The following is a 17,502-nucleotide window of genomic DNA, read 5'->3' on the forward strand; positions in this document are numbered from 1 at the left end:
AGAGCGAGGGCTGTGCTACTGGGAGGCTGAGTGCAGGGAGCGAGCAGGGGCTCTGCGGCCCCATCCCAAGCAGGGAGCGCGCGGCGTAGGGCACGCGACACGCGGAACCGGGTCCAGGGCTGCGACCCCACGGCACCGGCCCCGGGCCGGCGGCGGAGCTGGGGTTTGGGCGGGGCTGGGGTCCGGGGGACCGGGGCGGGGGACGGGTCCGGGCCGTGGTCCCGGGGGCCGGGGCGGGGCGGGGGCGGGGGCGGGGAGGCGGGGCTGGGGTCCGGGGGACCGGGGCGGGGGGCGGGTCCGGGCCGTGGTCCCGGGGGCCGGGGCGGGGCGGCGGGGCTGGGCCGGGTTCCGGGGGCCGGGGCGGGGCGGGGCCGGGGCGGGGCCGGGGCGGGGAGGCGGGGCGGGGCCGGGACCCGGGGGCCAAAGGCGGGGCTGGGGCTGGGGCTGGGGTTGGGGCTGGGGCTGGGGCCAAGGCAGGGCGGAGCCGGGGCGGAGAGGCGGGCGGGGCCGGGGTCCCGGGTCCCGGGTCCCGGGGGCCGAGGGCGGGGCCGGGGCGGGGCCGGGTCCCGGGGGGGCAGCCGGGGCGGGGAGGCGGGCTGGGCCGGGGTCCCGGGGGCCGGGGCGGGGCCGGGCGGGCGCTGCGCAGCCGCGGGGCGGCCGCCGCGCATGCGGGGCTCACACGGCTGCAGCCGGCGCCGCTGCCACTCCCGGGAGCATGAAGGACCGAACCCAGGAGCTCCGCACGGTGAGTCCGGCCCCCCGCGCCGCCGCTCGCCGCCCGCGTCCCGCGCTCCGGCCGCCCCCAGCTCGGCCTCGGCGGCCCCCGGGCGACGGCCCCTGCGTCCCCGGCCGGGCGGGAGGGAGCGGTGCGGAGCCGGGGACCCCCCTCCGGTCCCGCCCCTCGGACCCACTCCGGGTCACGGGCTCGCGTGAGCTCGGCGCCCTGGGCCCGCGGGCTGGCGGCCGGAGCCCGCGGTCCTGGATAAACTTCTCGGCGCCCCCTTGCTTTGGGGGGTCGGAGGACGATTCTCGGATGCCGGTGGCGGGACGAGGGCTGACCTCCCCCGCGGCCCGCGGAGCCGGTCCCGTCTCTGTCACCCCACTGTGCCTCATCATTGGCCCTCCTGTCCCCGCACGGGTGTGGACAGGCGGCCGGAGCGCAGTGGGCAGCGGCCGGGGGCGGTCCCCTGCCCAGAGCCCCGCCGCGGGGCGCGCTGCGGAAACCGGGCCGCCGGGAGGGGCCGCGCTCCTCGCGCTGGCGCTGTCCCGCGGGGCGCCCCGCCGCCTCCGTCACCTGTAGCTCCCGTCACCTGTGGCTCCGCACCCCCGTCGCGCTCGGGGTCTGCTGCCCACCTCGGCCCCAGAGGGGTCAGATTCTCACCCTCCCCCCGGGCTGCCTTCCTGGCACCTGGGGAGCCCCGGTGGGCGCAGTTTTCACACCCTTCCGGGGTTCCTGGTCTGATTTCAACTTGAACCTATTTTTCCACCTGTGCCTCCGAGGCCCCTGGGGTGTGGCTCCTGGGGCGGGGTTTGGGGGGAGTTAGAGGCTGCGCAAAGGCTCTGTCCAGAGCCCACCGTCCCCCAGCCCTGACGGAGACCTCTGCCGCTGCTCCTCATTCCCCCTCTCCCTCCTCTCCCCTGGCGTCTGGCGTTTACCAGACATTCTCACCTCTGCCCTTAGAGATGGCAAGCCTGGGGGCGTGTGGGGGCAATGAAGGAAATGAAGCCTGTGTTTGGGGGAGGGGGGCCTCAGGGCTCTAGACCAGGCTGACTCTTGTCTGATCCGCTAGCTGACCACCCTCCTGTCTAGCAGGCCCTTCCCACGGTCCTGATCTGGGGTTGGGGGGGGCAGGTAGCTCAGTGGCTGGGCAGAGCCCTCCCCCTGATATCCCACTTGCAGCTAGAGACTGAGGTCCTCTTATATGGAAAGTTTCAAGTGTACTTTGGGCTTTTGATCCCCAGCTTGACCTTTCCATCCAGAGGTTCCTTATGTTTGTGCCCCGTCTCCCCCATTATACCAGTCTTGTCTCCTGGGCAGTCTGGAGCTGGGATCTGTACTCTCCTGCCTCCATCTCCACCACCACCCTGCTTGCTCTGGCTACCAGCCCCCACCCTCCCATCAGACCATTTATTCCTGGCCAAAAGCCCAGCCCCCAGGGTAAACCTCAGTAGGTTTCAAAGGAAGAAGATGGTCCCTCATGTCATATATGATGTCTAAACACTTCCCCTGCCAGCCCTTGCGGTTGCCCTCAAGCTTCCTGTGCTACGTTGAGTCAAAAAGAATGTTATCTTGGGAATGAATGGCCATGTGGTGCATTTGCTGATGTTTGGGTGCCTGGTGGGTCAGACAAGAGTATATGTGGTAACCAAGTGTTTAGGGGAACACAGTCCTTTACATGTAACGAGGTCTCTGGCTCATCAGCTGTCATCCTCGCTGCTAGAGAGGAAACTGAGGCACAAGAGAGCAAGTGGGACTCATGGTAGCTCAAAAGGAATGGTAGAGGAGGGCTTTGCCTAGTCCCAAAGACAGATTTAAATCTGGCTGGGACTGGGGGACCACCAGGAGAGCTTGGGTTGTAGGGAGCTTGAACCCAGATCTTTTGCTCTGGTGTGTGTCTCTGTGACCCCTCACCCCTACCGCCCCCCACACCCCGACCGACATAACATAAACACTAGCCGTGGTGGTCCTTTAGATGGTGAGGCCTGGCTTCTCTGTGAATTCACTGAGGCTTCCTCTAGACCCTACCCCTCAGGCATTCAGAACCTAGGGAGGCAACTGAACCCATTGCTGGGTGGCCCTGCCCATTGGGGGTTTCTTGCAGCCCACACTGGGTGGGGTGGGACAGTTAGTCTGGTTGGGGGGCTGTCATTCCCACAAGTCTCCCTCTGGGCCTTGGGTTCCCACCTATGAAAGTGGAGATAAGAAAACCTAAACCCTAGTTTCTCAGGTAAGGGGTGGTCACAGGTCTTCTGAATCTGTCTCTGTATTTAGGGGAGACCTTGAACCTCAGGCATCAGAATTCTCAGATTAGAATCCCCAGGAACCAGGAGGCCAGTACTGCCTGGGCTGGACAGAGGGGTGCTTGGGGCAGTGACTTGCACCACTGCCAGCCCTCCCTCCCTCCCCCTTTCTCTTTCCCCACCCAACGCCACCACATTTGGAAGGAAGGCAAGGGAGCTTATTTATAAAAGTCACACTTGGGGAAGGAGCTGGCGCATTTCCTCAGCGCTCTGCAGGCCAGGCCCAGCCATCCAGCCTTCCCCAGCTCCCGCTTCCCATGCAGCTGATCTTTTAGTTGTACAGAGTGAAGGGATCATCGGGGGCCCTCGGAGATCAGAAAGGCAAGCCAGGGGCTTAAGAGGGGCAAAGACTTGCCCAGGGTCACACAAGCGGAGAGACTTGGGGCAATGTGTCCCCTGGGCAGCCAGGGGGCTATGTTCCCCTGTGTTCCCCTCATTCAGAGGCCTCCCTGGTTTCCTTTCTGAGAGCTTCTTGGAGCTGACCACCCATCCCTGGGGTGAGAGGGTGTTTATCTCTGTGCTGAGCCATGTGCAGCACATGGGGCCTGCTGAGGACAGAGGACAGAGAGGAGGGAGTGTTGGGGCAGCCAGACCCTGAAAGAAGCCTTCCTAGAAGAAGGGAGCCTGGGGTGGTCCAGGAGTTGGGGATAAATGGGAGGAGGGAAGGTGGTCCGAAAGGAGGGACCCATGGGAGTAAAGGCAGAGAGGTTGGAATGCCCAACAAGAGAGAATAGTGGGTGGTCTGATGCCCACTCACTGGAGTAGGCCTGGGTGGGTGGGGAAGCCTAGTGTGCCCCTTTGCCCACCTGTTCCCCCTTTTCTCTCTCATGGCTAAGAAGAGACTGGGTGTCCTGGGCAACACCAGGGAGGTTCTTGCCTTAACCTCTCTGTGCCTATTTCATCACACAGTGGAGCCAGCCAGATCCGCCTTGCCGAGTGGAGAAATAGGAATATAAGAGTAGGTCTCCTTAGGGTTTCCCAGAAGAAACAATGGGTTAGACACATTTTCATCTGGGGTGCAGCCAGAATGACCTTCAGGGACTATCTAGTCCAACCTCCTCTTTCACAAATTAGAAAACTGAGGTCTGTAAAGGGCCAGGGTCACACAGTGTGTTGTGGGGTGTGGGGCAGAGGCCAGCTCCTCTCTACCAGATGAGGCTGCCTCCTGGAGCTGCCCTGGGGCCCTGCTCAGTGGCAGGGATCTGGTGGAGAAGGGCGTACATAGGATGGGGAGAAGGTGAGGGGATCAGACCAGGGCTGGGTGGGGACAGGGAGCCCCTCTTTCGTTCCTTGAGACCCAGCTTGACCTCACATACCCCTGACTCAGCTCTGGGTCTCTCAGCTCTAGTGGTATTGACTTTGATTCGTCATTTAAAAGAAGGAGGGGGGAAAATAGCCCTCGAGGCAGACAACAGCAAGTTCTGCACAGGAGGAATGAATCAACCCTGTTGCCTGGCCTCCCGCCATCCATCCCCGGGGGACCAGCCTGAAGGCTGCCTGGCCTTGGAGCCTCTTGGAGGAATCACACTTTTGTTTCCAGGAAGGTATCCTGGAATCCTGGAGCCTCTGCCAGGAGAGACCACCAGAGCGGTCTGGCATCCACTAGAAGTTCAGGGCTTCTGGCCAGTGCAGCTTCATTCCTGAGTGCCTGGACCAGAGGCCTCATGAGGCCAGAGTCTATCAGAGAGGAGTAGGATCAGACCACTGATTCTCAACCCAGGGTGGAGTTGGCAGGGGGGGCTTTTTGAAAACTTAGCCTTACCAGCTCCATACCCCTAAATTCTGATTGGGTCTCTGTGGGGTAGAACCCTGGAAGCTGGCTTTGCGGGGCGGTAAGGGGGGATTTCTTTAAACCCTCCAGGGGATTATGGTGCTGGAGCAGGATTGAAACCACCGACGGATGAACAGAAAACACCACAACAAGTCAAATGTTGGATGGATGTGAGAGCAAGAGGAAGAATGTAGATATACCCCAGTTTCTGATTTAGGGAGTCCTTGGGAATGGGAAGTTTCAGAGGAGGGGCGCAGGAGACGGAGGCAGAACCCAGTTTGGGCAAGGTGGCTGGTAGGGTGCTCATATGATGTCAGAGGGGTGGGGCTTAATCCTGAAGATGTTTGCAGCTTGGGGTTTATGACCACCACAGGCTCCAGCCGCCACCTCAGGTCCCCAGTCCAGCCCTCTGTGAGGGCTGGCAGATTTCCAAGGAAGCTGGGGGCCTCATGATTCAAAACCATACGGGTGCCCCCTTTGTGCGTGTTGGCATGGTCTACCCTGACCATCCCAGGACATTAGGAGATGGCATGCCAGCCTAGTTCCTCCTTCCTTTTGGGTCAGGAGTGCATCTGGGCTTGGGGTTTGTCATTTCCTTAGTGTCCAGTGAAACCTGATTCGGGTCTTACTTAACCTGGAGGATGTCTCTAGAAAGGTGCCATAGGGCTCTGGCCTAGATGTGGATGAGGTTGCAGGGGGCAACAGAGTCATGAGCCATCAGAGTCTCACAAAGCCGAACAAGGATCAGAACAAATGAAGACATTAAACAGGAAAGAAGGTCCTTCGCTTGAGCCTAAAATCCAACCAAGTAGACATTGGTGGGGAAGGGCTTGGGGCTTTTCTGGACAGGAAGTACTACATGATCAGTTTTACTGATCTCTGGTTGCTTTAACAGAGGTAAACCATGTAAAAAGAGTGAGGGGATAGCCAGCTTTTTGGTACCATTTAGAGCACAACCAACAGTAGATTCATTTTATATCATGTACCACAGAAGAAGATAGAGGTTGGACCAAACGAGTCTGGGGTAGGGGCTGCAACTTAGGGCCCTGAGAGGGATCTGAGGGGAAGGGAATGGTCAACTTGAGAAGAAAAACCCAGGGAAAGAGTGGACATTGCCTTCAGATCCCAGGGAGAGGGTACCAACAGGTTCTTTATGGTGTGGGGCCATGCCACAGGAAAGGGACAATCGAGGCAGGCCAGGGTGGGCAGATCTGCCCAGGAAAGCAGTGAGCTCTCCATCACAGAGGGTGTGCAAGGTGAGGCTGGCAGCTGAGGCCAAGGTGACTTTTCACGTCCCTTAGGGCCTGAGAGTCTGTGGCTGTAGTGTCAGTAGAGATGTGAATAGTGTGTGGGAAACCGGAGGAGCAAGAGACTGATCTGGGGCAGCTGGGGAAGGCTTCTGGGAGGAAGTGGCATCTAAGGACGAGGGGAATGTCAGCAGGTAGGTTGTAGCGGCAGGGAGATGGGTATAGGTGGGGTGTTCCAGGGTCCAGGTTCAGGCTGTGGCAGTGAGGTGATGGGGGGCAGGGGGGCAGTGGGTAAAAAGTCCTGAGGAGGAAGAAGTGCTAGGACTTGGTAAGGAAGGGGTCCCCACGGAGAATCCCCTCAAAGTTTTGCTTGGAGTCACCACTGGTGTGACCGAGGCTCTAAGTCAAGGCCCTAAACCCTCCAGTTGACTTTGGGGTCAATCTGAATGGTACCTTCGGGGTGGATCCTGACCTGGGAGCCCCAGTCAGGCCCTGGCCCAGGGGTCCCCTTCCTTGACTCTGCCCTCATTGCCGGAGGTCCTGGAGGAGACCGTGGGCATCTTTCCTGCCATTCCCTGACTTCCCAGAAACTCCCTGACTCCAGCCTCAGTTTTCTGAGAAGTCTGTGCAGGGAGCAGGTTGGAGCCGCTGGTTGCTGGAGAACGTATGTCCTTGTTTTACAGACAGGTAAGCCGAGGCCCAGGGAGAGACACCAGCCCAGATCCCAGGGGTCTCTGGCAACGGCTCTGGTCTCTGGAAACTCTGATGCTCTTATCTTTGGCTCTAGCCGGTCATTACTCTTTCTGGGAGGAGAGCTGGAAAATTCTCCCTTCTGTCCTTTCCTGTCCATCCCTATCTTTGTTTAGACCCCAAAAAGACAGGGCAACCTGCTGAAGGCTGGCAGGCCGCCCCAGAGGGGACCCTGGGCTCCTCCAGACTGTACTCTGCCTCAGTTTCTCTAACAAGTCCTCCTCCAGCTTAGCTGAACGTGCCTGGCAACGTTCAAAAGTGTGGAAATGGCTTCTAGAGTCTCTTTGTCTATAGGTGGGCCTGGCTGGGGGGAGGGGGCCACCTGGTAGCAGCCACAGGCACTTGTGGGAGCGAGGATTTATTTTAGCTGCTGGGGGAGGAGGTGTGATCTCTTGATGAGAGGGGCCTGTCAGAGCCGCCTCCGTAAAGCTCCCAGCCAACCCCCTCTCCTGTCTGGTCCCACTCTGGTGGGGCAGTGGGACCCTGAGAGCCCCAGGGGCACAGCCCTTTACAGACCATGCTGTGCCTTCCCACTCCGTCTTAGCCTTCTGCAGCCAGGAGTCACTGTCCCCACCACTGCCAGCAGCAGACAGACCCAGGGGCAGGTCCCTCAGCCAGCTGCTGTCTGCGCGGGGCACAGAACCTGTCCCTCCCCAGCAGCCTTCCGGGTCCCTTGGCCTCCGTCGGGCCCTATTTTGGGCTCTGACCCTGATATAAGAGAGATCCAGGTGAAGGCTGGTGCCCAGCCTGCTCAGGTGACCTCCCCCTGGATGCTGAGACAGGAAGGGGTGTGACCAAGTCTCATCACCCCAGTCTGAGGGGGACAGTCCCACCCTTGGGACTGTCAGCATGGTGGGCTGCTCGCGGCCGCAACTCCAAGCAGGTGAGGGTGAGGCTGACGGGGGATGAGCTTGGCCAGCACACTGGGAAGTTGGAGGTGTGATTACTCTGCCCCCGGATGGGGGTGGCTTTTGTCCGGTTTCTCCCTGGGTGGTGGGGTGGGGCCTAGGGCAGGCCCTGAGCCAGGTGATGACTGGCCTCTCAGGCTGGTCAGGGCCCAGCTCTGGGCCTGGCGGGACAGAGAATTGAGGTCTGAGGTCAAGAATGACGGAGGAAGGGATCCCTGGGTGGCGCAGCGGTTTAGCGCCTGCCTTTGGCCCAGGGCACAATCTTGGAGACTCGGGATCGAATCCCATGTCGGGCTTCCGGTGCATGGAGCCTGCTTCTCCCTCTGCCTGTGTCTCTGCCTCTCTCTCTATCTCTCTGTGACTATCATAAAAAAATAAAATTAAAATTAAAAAAAAAAATGACGGAGGAAGGGATGCCTGGATGGCTCAGTGGTTGAGTGTCTGCCTTCGGCTCAGGGCATGATCCTGGAGTTGCGGGATGGAGTCCTGCATGGGGTTCCCTACAGGGAGTCTGCTTCTCTCTCTACCTGTGTCTCTGCCTCTCTTTCTTTCTGTGTCTCTTGTGAATAAATAAATAAAATATTTAAAAAACAAAAATGACGGGGGGAGAGCTGAGTTTGCAGAGCTGCACACAGGCAGGCTGCATGCAGGCAGTATCTCTCAGGCCTGCTTGAGGTGCAATGGGATGGCCCTTGTGTCAGCATCCCATCTCTTTGGAGGCAGGTGTGGGTGGCACTCAGGCCTCTCACTCCTGACATACCCCTCCACCAAAGGGAGCTTGGGAACTTTGAGCCCCATCCCAATTAAAACCTTTGGGACCAGGGACACCTGGGTGGCTCAGTGGTTGAGCATTTGCTTTTGGCTTGGAGCATGATCCTGGGTTCCTGGGATCGAGTCCCATATAGGGCACCCTGCAGGGAGCCAGCTTCTCCCTCTGTCTGTGTCTCAGCCTCTGTCTCTGTGTCTCTCATGAATAAATAAAATCTTAAAAAAACAAAAAACAAAAAACAACCAAAAACCTTCAGGACCAGAAAGTAGAAAAGGTGGGTGTCCAGGCAGCCTGTCTCAGGCAAGGTCTGTGAGTTGGGGCCCCTAGCCAGGGAACCAAGCCTTCCCAGCTGTCCCCTTGGGTGAGAGGCATGCTGAGAGGACCCCAGTCCTGTGGGGAGGGGGCAGGCAGCTGGGCCGGGGAAGGAGTCCCTGGCCTAGAGGTAGACTTTCCCCATCACCAGCTCGGCAGGCAGGGCTTCTGTCTTATGCTGGGTCCCCGGGGGTCCTTGAGATCTCACTGTGGCTGAGAGCTGAGGGCACAGCCAGACCTCATCCCTGCTAAGAGGACACAGGGCAGCAGTGGGGGCCCTGGAGCTGAGCCTGCAAGCCTGCAGTATGTGGATGCTGGGTAGTTTGTGGTCCCAGGTCCAGCAGGACCCTGTGGGCCTACCAGAGTTTTGCTCACGTGTACACACCCCTGTGCAGGCCAAGGACAGCGATGATGATGATGATGTCACTGTCACTGTGGACCGGGATGGCTTCATGGATGAGTTCTTTGAACAGGTGGGAACCAGCACACCCCACGTCCTCGAATACTCTGGCAGACCTTGGTGGGGGGCCCATGTCTCACCCTCACCCCACCCGAAGCCTGGTCCAGCCTCTGCCCAGGGCCCACGGGCCTCCGGCTGGATCTCCTCCTGACCGGCTGGCCTTGGTGTGCAGGTGGAGGAGATCCGAGGCTTCATTGACAAGATCTCGGAGAATGTGGAGGAGGTGAAACGGAAGCACAGCGCCATCCTGGCCTCCCCCAACCCTGACGAGAGTGAGTGTGTAGGACTGAGGGGTGGCTTTCAGGCCTCCTAGAAGGCGCTGCTGTGGCGGGGGGGCAGGGGGGGTAGCTTCCTAGAACCCCAGCACTCACACTGTGTGTCGCCTGAGGGGTATCTGGGCCTGGCCCTGGTGGGGAGGACCTCGTGGAAAGCTTCAGGGAACACAGCTGGCCAAGGCCCGGGGTGGGGGTTAGTGCCTGGGATCCCCTGTTGGACCTGGGTCTCACACAAGTTTGTGTGGAGTGGGGTGGCCGTCCTCCGGCCAGCCCTGCCCTCTCCAGGTAAGCCGGGTGGGTGGGTGCTGCCCAGCTCAAAAGGAAGCCTCTCCGCCCAGCCCCTCCCTTTCCTGAGCCTCCCCTGGGGAGCAGATGGCAGCGCTGAGCCTCAGCACCGTGGGAGGGCAGGCCGGCCAAGCAGGAGGAACTTCCAGAAAGAGCTAGCAGCCCTGGCACCTGGCCCTGGTACCCCAGAGCTGGGCATTCTCAGGGCTCCAGGAAGTCACCTTTCTCCTTCCGCACAGGGAGCCTCTGTGTGTCTGCGTTCCACTCTGTCCCCACACAGGTCCCCCTGACCCTGCTGTCCCAATTCCTGGGGAGGTGTTGATGACTACACTGCCCTGTGCCAGGCTGACAGCATGCAGGCCTGAGATTCCTTCCTCCCAGCCCTGGGGAGTCAGTGACAGCGCTGGGGGCCCAGGCCCATAACCTGGGCAAGTGCACACTGCTTCTGCTTGCTCACCTCCTCTCACTGCTCCAGCGCCTCTGGAAGGCACCAGCCCACAAGCCCCAACAATGCAAGGGGGAGGGTCCTAGCCGTGGGAGGGCCAGGGGAAGCACTCAGGGATGGGTTTCTCCAGCAGGGCCTTCCTATCTGTGGCCCCTCAGCCCCAGTCAGTCCACTGGCACCCTCAAGCCCCCACAAGAAATCTCTCCACAGCCCCTAAAGCGTGTTTGAACCTGAGGCCAGTGCCAAGCTAAGCAGGCGCAGTGCCAGGCCCCTGGAAAACAAAATGAGTCCGCACGGAGCCGGGAGACTGTCCTTGGAATGTGTGGGAAGGAGAGAGGGGCCACCCAAGGCAGGGCACACATTCAGGGTGTCCATCATGCGTTGCCCCTGCCCCCAGACATTTGTTGGGGATGGCAGCATGTGACATCTTATGTCTTTATGTGCATGTGTGTCTGAGTTCGTGTGTGTCCCTCCTGATGAGAGTCAGAAGGGGCTACCTGTGGGAACAGAGTCCTATAAAGAGCGAGAGCATTCACCTGCTGGAAGACGGGGTGAGCACGGGGCAACAGATGCCTGTTCATTTATCTTAGCTGCCTCGTGCCACCTTCCGCACAAAGTCTCCTCGCGTTATACGGTCAGTAGCAGCCAGTTGAGATTTGCCACCGTGAGTCAGGACCAGCCGGTGGTCACTGATGTAGGGAGGGGGCTCCCCGGTACCGGTTCTAGAGCAGAGGGAGCAGTTAACAAGGAGTCACCGGGAAAGGTGGCAGCAAGCAGGGGGCTCTCCCGGCCGAGGCCTGCTCTGCCTTCCCTGGGGGCCGCCATCCGGGTTGGGCTATTTTGGATCTGAGCAAAAGAGGCAGAGACGTCAGAGCAGCTGGTAAGTTTCCTTTGTTTGTACGAATGAAGCGCCTTCCTCCGCTCCTCGAAGCCCCCCACCTCCCAATCCATTTAGTAGGTGCCCACCCAAAGTAACTGCTTTAAATGCCCTTCCAACACCCTCTAGGAGAGGGCCAGCCCCAGAGGAAAGCAGATGGTGGGTAAGAAAGGCCGAGCAAGAGCTCAGTCCTGGTTTCTTCCGGGAAGCAGAGTCCTGGGGTTGCCCTGAGCTGGGGCAGGTTGCTGAGGGAGGCAGCCACCTTGTCCCACTTGGCCAGCTAACCCCTCACTGGGGTGGAGCAAGCTGGGTACCCCCATGGCCTCCACCAGCTTTAGAGAGACAGTTCAGCTGGAACAAGGGCCAGAAACACTAGGCTGTGGCCATCCCCCAGCTTTGCCGTCACAGGACCAGCCACCTGCTGCTCCAGGGCCACCTGTGTGCCAGGGGGCCCACATCCCTGAGGTTCTTTTCCATCAGCTCCCACACAGGCCAGGTGCCTCATGCCCCCATCCACCCACTGGGTACTCGGCAGTTGGTCTCCATTGAGCTCAGCACCTGGAAAGGGGGAGCAGTGACTCTGCATAGAATAGGGTCTACCCCACCCAAGGTGTTCAGTGTAGGGGGACCCACTTCAGCCTCCCTGGCCCCTGGCTCTGTCACCCTGGTGGCTGGATGCTCATCCCCCCAGAGCTACCAGGTAACTCTAGGTAAGCCCGCACCCCCCCATCCGACTCAGGCAAGCATCAAGTAAATGTTCCCCAGTGCCAATGCCAGCATTGCCAGCTGCTCCACAATTATTTCTGCCTTAAATTTAGACCCGTCTGTTATCCGCAGGGGGTGGGAGAGCCAGAGAAGGAGGAAGGGAGGCTCCTCGGAAGCAGCACAAGAGGGGGTGAGGCTGCAGCTGCTGTGGCCCCAGGCCCAAGGCTGGAGGGGCAGGCAGAACCTTAGCCCGCGGAAAGGGGAAGGCCTGGGACCTGGGCCTGCCCGCGGGCTGAGCCTGAGCGTCAGGTCACAGGGGGAGCCCCAGGTTTACCCTGTCCCCCTTCTCCCTCCCCAGAGACAAAGGAGGAACTGGAGGAGCTCATGTCTGACATCAAGAAGACAGCAAACAAAGTTCGCTCCAAGTTAAAGAGTGAGTCTAAGCTCCAGGCCTTGTCTGGGCAGTAGAGGGGCACTCTGGGCCCGCTTCCCTGCATGGCCCTGGGGTCTTGCTGACTCTCGGGTACATTAGGTCTTGGTCTCCTTTATGTGGGTGCCGTCATGTGCCCACTCACAGCTGCTTCCTGGCAAGGCTTGTCTGGGCCAGGCTCGGGCTGTGCCTTGGGACAGATGCCTGAGGCCTCAGTGAGGGAGTGCCCCCCCTGCCCCAGGCAATTGTCCCTCACTTCAGCAAGAGGGGGTTCAGGGGGCGGTCAGCACTGCCTGGTCCTGCCTGGAAGCCCTGGTGTGTTTGTGTGAGCACAGGTGCAGAGCTCCTGCAGATCGGGGCCACTAGACTGACCCTACCGGGTGTGGGCCCTCGCCGGGCACATGGGATTCCTGAGCAGAAGGCATGGTGGGCCTGAGCTGCCCGGCCTCACACACAGCAAGCACTCACACGCACAGCTTGCTGTGTGCCGAGGCCTTGCAGATGGCTGTGCGTGTCGGCCCCCATCAGTGCCTGGCGCTCCTGCTTCCCCCTGCTGCCCACAGAGACCCCCTCACAGTGCACACTAGACCCTCTCCTGGGGAGGTCCTGAGCCAGATCCTGGCTGGTGATGGGGATGGGGAGGGGACACTGGTGAGGGGACAGGTATGGCTCAGCAGCACTCCATGCCTCCAGGCATCGAGCAGAGCATCGAGCAGGAAGAAGGCCTCAACCGCTCATCCGCAGACCTGAGGATCCGAAAGACACAGGTGCTGCGGGGGGGGGCTCTGGGGCGGGCCAGCATGCCCTGCGGGTCTGGGCCTGACACCTGTACCCCCAACTCACACCCCCAGCACTCCACGCTGTCCCGCAAGTTTGTGGAGGTCATGTCCGAGTACAACGCCACACAGTCGGACTACCGCGAGCGCTGCAAGGGCCGCATCCAAAGGCAGCTGGAGATCAGTGAGCTGAGGGGGTGGGGCTGGGGCCGAGGGGCAGGGGCGGGGCTGCGGCCGAACCCTGCGGAGTGTGCAGGGCTCACTGAGACCCCTGCACGCAGCTGGCCGGACCACGACCAGCGAGGAGCTGGAGGACATGCTGGAGAGTGGGAACCCCGCCATCTTTGCTTCCGGAGTGAGTGTGAATTCCCCTCACTCCCTACCCCTGCTGTGTGTCCAGAGTGCTGGGGCTGGGCAGCCTCTGGACACAGCCACCTTGTGAGGCAGGTTTCAGAGAAGGCTGAGCCCCAGAGGAAGAGGGACCAGACTGAGGCCACGCAAATGATGTGGCAAAGGTAGAAAGAATTAAGACCTGTCTCCTGGTTCTTCCCAACTGGGTCTACTTTCTTGCTTCTCCTGTTTGCCACTGGCCAGGGGCTCCTACTACCATCCTCAGGGCCCTTTTCCTCTCTTGGGAGACATGGGTGCCCTTGGCCATCTCTACATTCAAGTGAAGCTTGAGCAAGCGGGGGACGGCATCCTGGAAGAGGTGGCACACAGGGATGAAGGCAGCTAGGGCCTGTGGGTTCCAGGAGAGGCGGGAGGGGCAGTTACCCTGTCTGGGAGGCTGTCTGGAAGGAGTGGGGAGAAAGGTGGTTCAAGGCCTGGGTCCTTGGGGCAGTCAAGTTGGTCTCTGTACAAGGCTGGTGAGCAGTTACTGTGTGGCAAGCACAGGTGGGGAGTGTCACTAGCCCCACGTTAATACTGAGAAGTCCAGCTCAGATGCCTTTGCTCTTGGCCTGCTGTCCTGGCCCTGGCACCCATCCCTACCCCCTGGAGCAGGCTCCTGGGTCCCAGCCCACTGCTCCCACCCTCTAGATCATCATGGACTCCAGCATCTCAAAGCAGGCTCTGAGCGAGATTGAGACACGGCACAGTGAGATCATCAAGCTGGAGAACAGCATCCGTGAGCTGCATGACATGTTCATGGACATGGCCATGCTTGTGGAGAGCCAGGTGAGAGCCTCAGGCCCCACTGCCCTCCACCTGCCCTGAGCCCACAGCAGCAACCCAGGGCTGCACTAACCCCTACCCTTTTTGCCTGACATGCTGCCCTGCTGGGGAGGGACCAAGGCTCCAGGTAACTAACCACCCCCTGTTGAAACCGGCTCCAGGGCCGTGCCCATCTGAAGGACCCCATCCTCTGCATGGCTCTGCTACTGGGCTCTGGGTGCTGCATGGCCCTGCATGGCCCTACACCCAGCCTTGTCCTGTCTTATCACCCGTTTGTCACGTGAGCACTGCGGACAGCCACTTTTCTAGGAGCTGGACATCGATCAGTGACCAGGACAGCTGAGGGCCTGTGCTAATGTGTATTGGGTGAAAGGGCAGCATAAGTAAATGACAAATGGAATGTTCTTCAGTTGTGCTGGGTGCTCAGGAGATGTTAGGAGGAGGCAGTGTGATAAGGCAGTGGTCCTCCAACTGGATAGGGCCCAGGAATCACTTGGCAGGCTTGTAGGTTTCCTGGTCCCTATGCCCAGCGCTTGGTAGGTCAGAGTGGGGACCCGTGAATTTGCATTTCTAACAGGTTTGAGGGGGATGCTGATGCTGCTAGTCCTAGGGCCACACTTGGGGTAACACTGTAAGAGTCCCTGTGGTGGCCACTTTGGATGGAGGTGGTCAGGGAAGGCCTGAGGAGGTGGCATTTGAGCTCAGAAGACTTCCCATGGTGTGTGAAGAGTGGGACCAGCAGCAGCACAGTCCTGAGACTGGCAAGACCCCAGCTCATTGAGGAGGTCATACGGCTAGAGCTTAAGCTTAGGGGAAGGGGGTGTGAACAAGAGGGAGACGGCGGTTCTGGGCTTCTGGATTCTCTTCTAGACTGGAGGGTCTTGAGTATGGGCATGGTGTGAACCCAGTCAGGAAGCCGGGGGGCCCCGAGGAGGCTGCTGCCGCCATCAGCTAATAGACCATGGGGATGCGGACCCCAGAGGAAGCAAGCAGTGGACTTGAAGGGAGTGGTCATTTTTCACATCGCTGCTGCTGGGGGATCTTGGGCAGCATCATGGTTGGAGTGGCATCTAGGGGCTGCTGGGACCAGATGGCTCAGAAGGGCTACAGGGGTAGGCAGGGTGTCTTAAATGTTGAAGACGGAAGACAGAGCTGAGTGGAACCACCATGCCCATGAGGAGTGGCACCCTGTGCAGAGCACCAACTCCAGGCCCTGCCTCCTTCGGCCTTGCTCCTGGCCCAGCTGAGCGCCCTTTGCATGGTCTCTACCCCCTTGGCTGAGATTGCATGGCCAGTTCCTCCCCAGGATGCCTGCTCCCCAGGGAGAGGAGGAAGCTGCCCAGGGGACCTGGCCCAAGGGGCACAGGTGAAAGGTGGCACTCCATCCTTATGCCTCCACTTTTCTTACTCTGATCTCAGGGTGCTTCCCCAGAGTCCTGCTCTGAGGGGGACCCCGCTGGAGCTCACAGACACCGGCCCTGCAGGGGGAGATGATTGACAGGATTGAGTACAACGTGGAACATTCAGTAGACTACGTGGAGAGGGCTGTGTCTGACACCAAGAAGGCTGTCAAGTACCAGAGCAAGGCGCGCCGGGTCAGTAGCTCCCCTCTGCCCGTTAGAGCCCCAAGGCCTCTCCCCACACTTGACTCCATCTGAGCCCTCACCCCAAGTCCTTCAGCTCCCTGCCATCACTGCCTCCTGGGTCCATTCCGGGCGGCACCTTCCCCAGGTCCAATTTTATTTCCACCCTCTGGACCCCCAGCCCTCAGTGCCACTCAGGGGCTCTTCTCCCTTGTGTGCCCCACTCCTCCAAGCTCTGACCCAGCCCTCAGCCTCAGCCTGTGTCTGAGGCCACTCCTTCCTGCCTCCCCCATGCAGAAGAAGATCATGATCATCATCTGCTGCGTGATCCTGGGCATTGTCATTGCCTCCACCTTTGGAGGCATCTTTGGATAAAAATCATCCCACCTGCCACTCTACTCCGGATGGTCTGCCCTCAGGAGGCCCCCTGGCTGCTGCTGCCTTCTGGCTCGGAGCCCCTTCTTTCCCATCCTATCCTGCTCCTTTCTCTGCCATCGGGCCCTCCATACCGACCCCACCCTGAGCTGTCGTGTGCATGATCTCTGTGACCGTGTGTGTCTGTACTGAGGAGCCGGTGGGGTGGGGCAGGTCAGCAAAGAACAGACTCAGGCCCTGGCCCAGGCCGCCTCACCCTTCCCAGATAGCACTGCCCAGGGTAGCCATGCTCCCCTCTCCCTGCCTTCTACTCCAGCCTGGGGTCTGCCCTCTCTTGGGACCAGGACTCTGGACCCCAACCTTGTCTCCTACTGCCTGGCCCATCTGCCCTGACCTCTCCAGCTGTCCCAAGCCGAGCCCCCTGAGGGGTGGGGACCAGCTGGCCACATGGTGCTGCTTTTCAGGTTAGGGGAAGGGTGGCCCTGAGAGATAGCCCAGCTCTAAGCCTCTAACAGCTCATCACTGCCAGGGAGGCTCAGGGTGCCGTGGCCAGGTGGCTTTTGGCTGTGTCAAGACCGGGCTCCCTCCCCTGCCTAGGGGCAGAGTCCAGCGGGTCTTGGCATTTCCCCTTCCCATGTTCCCACAGCCCCAGGAGCAACCCCTTTGGGCTCTCCCTGACTCCAGGTAACATACTTCCAGAGGCCGTCTGGTGCCTGGTTTCCAGCCACCCTTGGAGCTAGGGAAGCCGATTGAGCCCAGCGGGCCTCTGCCATAGCCAAAACCCACACCCTGGGCCAGCCACTCTTCCCGGCAGGCCTTGGTCAGGTTCTCAAGCCATCGTGTGTTGCATGTTTGGGACAGTGGTCCCTGCTCCCTTGTGCTCTGGGAAATCAGACTTACTTCAGGCCTGCAATCACATCCTGCCCTTGCTGTCCTCCACTGACGTGCCACGTGGGTGTCTGGTGTCTGGGATGCAGTATTCAGCAGCCAGCCAGGGAGGAGCACCTCCCTCCTCCCCGTCTTGGGGGCTTCTCAAGTCAGAAATGTGCCCCTGCCCGAGACCCCTCTTCCTCGTTGACAGGCTAGGGGTGTGCATGCGAGTGCATGCAGTAGGGGACGGGGCCCCGTCTGTGCCCTGCCTTCCCCTCAGCTCTGCTCCTACCCAGTGACTGTGACCACTGTCCGTTGTTGCCTTCTCTATCCGCCACTTCCCTCCCCACCTTCACCCCTTCACCAAAGGTCTTGGTACAACCAGCTGCCCATTTTGTGAAATTTTTATGTAGAATAAACATTTGTATCTGTACCGTGCCTCTGCTGTAGATTTTTTGCTACCAGTATCC

General features: G+C 60.1%; 1 protein-coding gene across 3 annotated transcripts; it reads left to right on the forward strand.

Annotated features, from left to right (window-relative positions):
• Positions 1-581: 581 nt before the first annotated feature.
• STX1A (syntaxin 1A) lies at positions 582-17,465 on the forward strand. Of its 3 annotated transcripts, none has more exons than XR_005986984.1 (10): positions 582-745; positions 9,174-9,251; positions 9,411-9,510; positions 12,184-12,258; positions 12,949-13,022; positions 13,107-13,215; positions 13,313-13,386; positions 14,070-14,207; positions 15,624-15,799; positions 16,085-16,122. XR_005986984.1 is itself a non-coding variant. In XM_041750413.1 (10 exons), exons 1-10 carry the CDS (start codon positions 716-718, stop codon positions 16,160-16,162), a joined length of 867 nt encoding a protein of 288 aa, XP_041606347.1. In that variant the 5' UTR covers positions 583-715; the 3' UTR covers positions 16,163-17,465. The 3 variants fall into 3 exon arrangements, 2 of the variants coding, with proteins under 2 accessions (XP_041606347.1, XP_041606346.1); XM_041750413.1 differs by having other exon boundaries at positions 583-745; positions 15,689-15,799; positions 16,085-17,465; XM_041750412.1 differs by lacking the exons at positions 582-745; positions 9,174-9,251; positions 9,411-9,510 and adding an exon at positions 9,518-10,794 and having other exon boundaries at positions 15,689-15,799; positions 16,085-17,465.
• The last annotated feature ends 37 nt before the right edge of the window (positions 17,466-17,502 follow it).

This window comes from Vulpes lagopus, chromosome 3, assembly GCF_018345385.1.
Source record: "Vulpes lagopus strain Blue_001 chromosome 3, ASM1834538v1, whole genome shotgun sequence".
NCBI classification, from domain to species: domain Eukaryota; kingdom Metazoa; phylum Chordata; class Mammalia; order Carnivora; family Canidae; genus Vulpes; species Vulpes lagopus.